The 6861-nt window shown below is 58.5% G+C and overlaps 1 protein-coding gene across 1 annotated transcript in view; it reads right to left on the reverse strand.

Moving 5' to 3' along the window:
• The window catches only part of TAF4 (TATA-box binding protein associated factor 4), a gene marked incomplete at its 5' end in the record, with an annotated part of 69233 nt that overhangs the window by 14319 nt on the left and 48053 nt on the right, over positions 1 to 6861 (reverse strand). Inside the window, 5 exon segments of the mRNA XM_014591310.1 lie at positions 2581 to 2700; positions 3664 to 3720; positions 4911 to 5036; positions 5819 to 5949; positions 6562 to 6731. Coding sequence (XP_014446796.1) covers positions 2581 to 2700; positions 3664 to 3720; positions 4911 to 5036; positions 5819 to 5949; positions 6562 to 6731 — 604 coding nt within the window.

Raw genomic sequence — 6861 nt, forward strand, 5'->3', positions numbered from 1 at the left:
TGCCGCGAGCCGCTGACGAGGGCACAATGGCACCGGGGTTTCGCCGCAGGGAGGACGCCTGCGTGGAGGAGTCTGAATCCAGCTGCCAGCACGCGGGAAGCTCAGGGTGCAGGCACAGAGGGACACACTGACCTCACAGGAGGGGACAACAGCAACCCCAGCACGGTCCCAGCCAGGCGCCCTGGCCCCTCGGCAGCCACACTGCAAGGAGCAGACGGCGATGGGAGGCTGGGAGGCCCACGGTCTCTGACTTAGGGTTTTCGCTGCTTCTGCTTCTCACAGCGCGTGCAGGGAGAAAATGAAGAGACGAAGGGGACCAGCAGCTGCTCCGGGAAGGCAGTGAGGGGCCGTGCTTTGCTGGGGCGCACTGGGGGCTGTTCCAGAACCGTCAAGTTCAAGGCCTTGAAGGCTACGTGATGGGCTACAAGGAGCCACACCTCACAGCAAATCAGTAAGCCTCGAGGAAACCCAGCAGAAACAGCATCTTAAACCTCCCCTCGAGACAGCAAGCCCTTCGGCTCTAACCGCCCACCGTGTGTCCTTACTTTCAGGGGTCCAGTCCTGCCTCGTCTGTGAACTACGCACTGCAGGCCTCCCAGGCAGCATCCAGACCAGGCCGGAAGAGCCCAGTCCCTGCAGAGCAGCAGTGCCTGGTGGTGGCACAGACCTGGCCCAGCGTGCCCAGCTCGAACGCTGGCCAGGGCCCTCGTGACACCTTGAGCATCGAGACTTCCTTATTTCTGAGACCCACCTGGAAACTCCCCAACCCCACCGACCGTTCAAACGTGCACGTCTGAAAAGCTGTTTGTTTAGGTTCTCGGCCTGCATTGCTAACCTGGGCTACACCAGGATGGACTTCTCTGAGCCTCTTAGGTGCCAGACTGCCAAGAGCCCAGGCTCTGTCCCCACCCAAGCACCTTCCAAATCGTACAACTCCCCGAGTCAGTGCTGGCACGTGGGCAGGTGAGCCCAGCACTGAGTGGCTTTGGGCGTCTGAAAAGCTGTTTGTTTAGGTTCTCGGCCTGCATTGCTAACCTGGGCTACACCAGGATGGACTTCTCTGAGCCTCTTAGGTGCCAGACTGCCAAGAGCCCAGGCTCTGTCCCCACCCAAGCACCTTCCAAATCGTACAACTCCCCGAGTCAGTGCTGGCACGTGGGCAGGTGAGCCCAGCACTGAGTGGCTTTGGGCCGACTGCTGCAGCCGGGTCCGCCTCCACACCGACAAGCAGGGAAAGGTCGGGCAGTGTGCACCAGGAAGAGGCTGTCACGGCACCGAGAACAAGACAGAGCTGCCGAAGCAGGCAGTGACGGGCCCCAGAATCCAGCCTGCCCAGGCAACAGACCCCGTTAACTCCTGAGACTCCAGAAAGACCTCTCCCCAGGAGCAAAGACCACACGCCAACCACGTCTTCGGGGAAGCCAGGGCACAGGCTGGGTACTGCTGAGTTAGAGGGGCTTAAGAAACACCAGTTCCCTTCTACCCTTACCAACAAGGTGAAAAACAGCCTGCAAATTTCAAGACGGTCAGCTGGTAACTGAACTGCTGGCTGAAACAAACGCAGCACTCTGGCAAAAAGGTGACAGGATCCAGGCTCTCACGTAACACACGCTGCCCGACACCCAGGCAGCAAGCCATAGGAGTGAAGCGCGGGGACCCGCGAGGCAGAGTTGAAAGGGGAAGCAGCCAGCGGAGACCGGCCTGACGTGGCCTAGGGGTCAGACGTGACAACAACTTTAAGAAGCATCTGTAATAAGTATGTGTAAAGAGTTAAGGGAAAAATATGTTCTTAAAAGCTAAGCAGACAGGGAACCTGAACAAATAATTTGAAATTATAGAAAAGAACCAAAGAGAAAAATGCTAGAATTGCAAAATGCTTGTGCGGATGAGCCCCCACTGGACAGGCTTGGCGGCTGCCTGGAGGAGGCGGAGCTCCATCAGGGAGCGTGAGCAGGTCGGTAAAAACTACTCAGGCCAAAGAACAGAGGAGACTGAGGTTGGCGCACCGCGGCTGGAAGGCTGCCGGCAGTGACTGCGCCAACGGCGTGCGGAGGGAGCCCAGCTAGAGCGGGAACGGGACTCCGCGGAAGGAGTGAAAGCGCCGGACTGGGTGACGGTGACCCCACAGACCGTCTTCGTGAGTTACTCTCAGGACTGCCGGTCTAAAGCAATGACACGTTAACTGGGCTCCGTGCTCAGAGTGAAGGGCGTGTCGGGGCAAGCCCTGACGAAGCAGGGGGCCCTCCGCCTGCAGGGCTCGCGCCGCGTGACTTCGCAGTGAGCACGGGCACCGTGAAGGCCACGCACCTGACCGTTGTCATTCCCTTCCTCATTCCAAGTCGGCCCCAACCCCATCACAGGACGCTGCAGGGACCAGAGTCCCACATGAGGACACGTTTAGCCCAGCGGTGACCACAGAAAGTCAATCTGAGCTTCAGGTACCGAATGTACAGCAAACACGCCAAGGGGGGACAAGCCGAAAGGCCACGGGAGAAAGCTCACTGTGTCTCTGTCCCCGAAGGAAGGTCCAAGATACCCCCAAAGCCCCTGGCAGCCCTCGAGCCCACTGTGCCACTGTACCTCTGTCCCTGACCCCGGTCCTGGACAGTCCACTTTCCTCTTCTTCCTCGGCCCGATGGCTGCGAGTGCTGTGAGGTTGGCGTCCCGCTGCCTCATCTGTGCCAGCTCCTGCTGCTGCATCTTTCATTTTGAAAGAGAGAAAAGGGGTTTCAATCCTTACCTATTCTTTACTCACTTCAAAAGTAGTACACGGAGGGACCAGCAGATGGCGTAACGGCTATGTCACTGCACTCCCGTGTAGCCGACCGCAGTTTAAGTCCCGGACTCGGTGGTTTAAACTCACTCCGGGCACACGTTGCGTGAGTGTGTGTGTGCCCAAGATCCCGAGAGGAGAATGGAGGAGAAGGGATTGCGAAGTGGCCATCCCCCTGGGCGGAGATTTCTCGCTTTGTCTCTGTCTCTGTCTTTCTGGTAAGCGCACGCGCCCTATAGCGAAACCCCCCCCCCAAAAAAAATATACAGTACATGGACATCAGAGAGCTTCCTAAAGTTTCTAAATGACCATCTCTCTGATGTCTGCCTTGACAGTAAGCATGTCCTACAATCAGAGAAATAATAGGAATTTTTTTTTTTCTGGAGAGGTTTTTGCTATAGGGCACATGCACTCGCCAGACAGACAGAGAGAGACAGAGAGACAGAAAGCGAGAAATCACCCCCCACGGGGGATGGTCACGCCGCAATTCCTTCTCCTCCATTCTCCTCTCGGGATCTTGGGCACGCACACACACGCGCCCGGCGTGAGTTTAAGCCACCAGGTCCGGGACTCGAACCATGGTCGACTACGTGGGAGTCCAGCGACATAGCCATTACGCCAACTGCTGGCTCCCAATAATAGGAATTTTTTAAGGTGACAGATGCTCACCTACGACATTCAGAATATGTGAACAAGTTCCAAGTACAGACACTAAATACCAACCAAAGAGAAGTCCCGGTCACATGCAAACAGGTTAAACCCGCACCGGAAAACGCCGATGCAGTGTCCAGAACCTCCACAAACACGCGTGCACACAACACGAGACGCATCCTCGCCCTCGCTGGGCGTGCGGGCGGACTCCGAGAGCGCGGCACGGACCCTGGGCTTACCTCTTTCGCCTTCTGCTTCAACCGTAACTGTTCTGGGTCTTCTTGTCTGGATCGAGACTATTTTTAAAAGAGTAGAAAAGAAAAGTAAATCGGCCGTACAACGCTTGCCATCTAGCAAGACCGCACCTGCTTCACTACAGTGACTCCCAGGCCGCACAACAGGACGCACGCCCGCAGCCGAAGGATGAAAACTGAAACTGCACATGAGGAGAAAAGGCATTACTGGTTTTTTAAAAATAATGATTTCTTTTATTTGTTATTATTTTTTTTATCTGATCAGAGAGAGAGAGAAAGTGAAAGTGTGAAAGCAAGCTGCTAGGTCCAGGACTCGAACAACAGTTGGCTATATGGGAGTCCAGCACCTTGACCATCACTCTACCTGCTGGCCCCGGTAATTAAGATATTCAGTGCCGTTCAGATGGGATGAGAATAAAAGGTCCAGTCTTCATCTATCTGCCCACTGTAGGCCTCTGACCCGAGGTACCAGGGCAAGAGCGTGCCAAGGCAGCCCTGAGAGTGCAAGGCCCAAGGACTGGCGCTGCCCCCAGTGGGGAGGGGAGGGCTGGCACCCACAGCCTGATGTTCCTGTTTTCCCACGGTCCCTTGAGAGCCACGGTGTCCGGCCTGACTCCTGCCTCACTGCTGACTGCTGGCAACCCGGCCCTAATTATTCCCCAGATGAGAGGGCAGCAGGTCTGGAAGTCACGCTGGTGGCTGGCCAGGCATGGCCTGGTGGTTAAGACAGCTAGATCCCACATGGTTGCGTGGTTTGCATCCCAGACCCAGCGACTTGAGAAACATGGCGGGCATATGTGCGTGTGTGCCGAGAATCCCAGAAAGGAGGAGAGCGGGGAAGGGACTGCAGCATGACCAGGCCCTGTGGGGGCTGCGTGCTTTCTCACCTTCCTTCCCTCCCTCCCTCTCTGGTGAGCACATGTGAACTGGCAAAAATTAAAAAACAAAAAGCAACCTTGGGCTGGTGTGTACCAGGGCTCCCACGCGCCCGCCTGCCTCACCCTGCTGTGTGACTAGACCAGGAGCCCGGGGCTGGAGTCTGGGAGGCACCGCCCCCCACCCCCGAGCATTCGCCCACACAGCGGAAACAGCAAGGCTTCTCACTGCCTCCTTCTCAAGGCCAGCCTGAAACCCTGCTTTGGCCACCCGGAAGCCCCGGGTCCAGGTGAGGCCGGGCAGGGACAGGAGTGGCGAGTCTACACGCCACAGAGGGAAGGGGAGGCAGCACTCGCCTTCGCGGCCCGCATGAGGATCTCCCGCTCCTGCTCGTCCTTCCTCTGCTTCTCAATCTGATCCAGCTGTTCGAAAAACTTGAGCTGGGCCCGGACGTCGCTAGACTGCTCGTATCTTTCGTCATCCTGCAGAGGGGAGACGCCTGTCTTCACACGCTTGCAGACCCAGCAGCAGAGGCCTGACTGGCAATGCGAGCCCGTGCACAGCGCCCAGGCCCAACCCGGCGGCCGTGGGAGACCCGACCTCTCCCCACGCAGACAACTCTGCAGCCAAGCGCGCTGCGCATTCCGTGTCAAAGGAGCCTCGGCTGGCTGCCCTGGGGCTCGTGGGACAGCGCCCACCTCACATACCAACACGGTGTTTGATCTGTAAAACATTTCAACTTTCCCCACCAACACAGGACGTCTCTGTAGCACACTGGCTAGTGTGTGGGCTTAGTGGCTGCTCCACAGTGCCCCCAGAAGGACACCCCATGACTGCTCACGAAGCCCTGCTCTGTCCTGAAAACCTCCTTCCTGAGGGCAGGGCCACACAGTCTACCGGCTTGGCTCGCGGGACAGAGGAAGAGGCCGTGCCCAGAGTGCTGGGAAGCCCAGGTCGGATACGGGCAGAAGAACCCAGGACTTCCAAAGCTGAAGCAGTCACCACCCTGGAGGTCGAGATCCCTCAGAGCCTCCTCCCTGCTCCCCACTCCCCGCCCAGGTTTACGGAGACCTGAGAACGCCGTGTCGCTAAAAGAACGGAACCCCTGTGAAGTCTCGTTCTGCGAGAACCTCCCACCCAGTTCCACAGGAGCACAGGGGCCCGTGGGGTACACGCCCTCCACCCCCTCTGCCTGGCACGGGAAGGCAGCTTCCAGACGCGCCAGCAGTGCTGATGACAGGAGACGGCTCCCGGGCGCCGCTACCTTGTAGGAGAAGTTCTTCTGCTGCGCCGTCTCGGAGATCTTCTCCACCAGGTTCTGCAGCCTCTGCTGCGTGGCATGCGACACGTAGCTCACGACATCGGGGTGCAGCTCCGTGATGCCGTGCTTTTTACCTGACAGCGGGCGACAAAGAGAGCAGCCTGAAGCCACTTCCTGCTCAGCGGATCCCACATGGCGACAGCGGCTCAGGTCCCCGGCCGGGTCAGCCTGAAACACACCAGGCCCACGCCTGAGTGCCCAGGAGGACAGGAGCAGGAGCTGAGGGCGCCCAGACCCTGCGGGGTGCTCCTCTCTCTCACAAACACACAGCGGGTCTCCGTCGCGAGTAAAGACCGGGAAGAGCAGTGAGACGCTTTTATTTCCTTCCTTTTTTTTTTTAAAGACAGATGAGAGAGAGAAAGAGAGAAAGTGAGAAAGCAAGCCACCACGTCCGGGACTCGAACCGTGGTTGGCCACGTGGGAGTGTCCAGCACCTTAACCACCACACCCCCTGCTGGCCCCTCCTTACTATTTTATTTCACACCTCGCCCACCAGCCACTGCTTCACACAAACCAAGGCCACGGCGGGGGGCGGCCCTCAGCCCCTGAGACCGTCACCAGCGACGCACAGACCACGACAGGACGAGCACGCCCACCTGATGCCACGGCCCGTCCCAGTGCCGTTCCGGGGCTCTGCCGTCTCATGGGACACTGGGATGGCGGGGCGGCCGCGGAGCCACGCTCACCTATTTCTAGTATCCGCCTCTGCAAGGGCGCCGGGAGGAGGAAGGTCTCGTCTTTGCACGAGCGTGTCAGCGTGCCCACCAGCTCGGAGTTGGTGGCCAGTATTCTTGCGCTCTCCTCTGAAAGGTTCACACCAGCCATCGACGCGACATCGTTAATGTCGTCATCGTCCCTGCGGAAAGAAGGGGCCTGAGAATGGCACACAGGGCTCGCCACGAGGGCTGAGGCGGTTTCGCTGGGTAGGCAAGAACCACGGAGGCAGGGCAGCCCCCGCACAGCCCCCTGGGCCAGCCGTCTCCAGC

The sequence above is a fragment of the Tupaia chinensis genome, unplaced genomic scaffold (assembly GCF_000334495.1).
Source record: "Tupaia chinensis unplaced genomic scaffold, TupChi_1.0 Scaffold000558_1, whole genome shotgun sequence".
Lineage (NCBI taxonomy): Eukaryota > Metazoa > Chordata > Mammalia > Scandentia > Tupaiidae > Tupaia > Tupaia belangeri.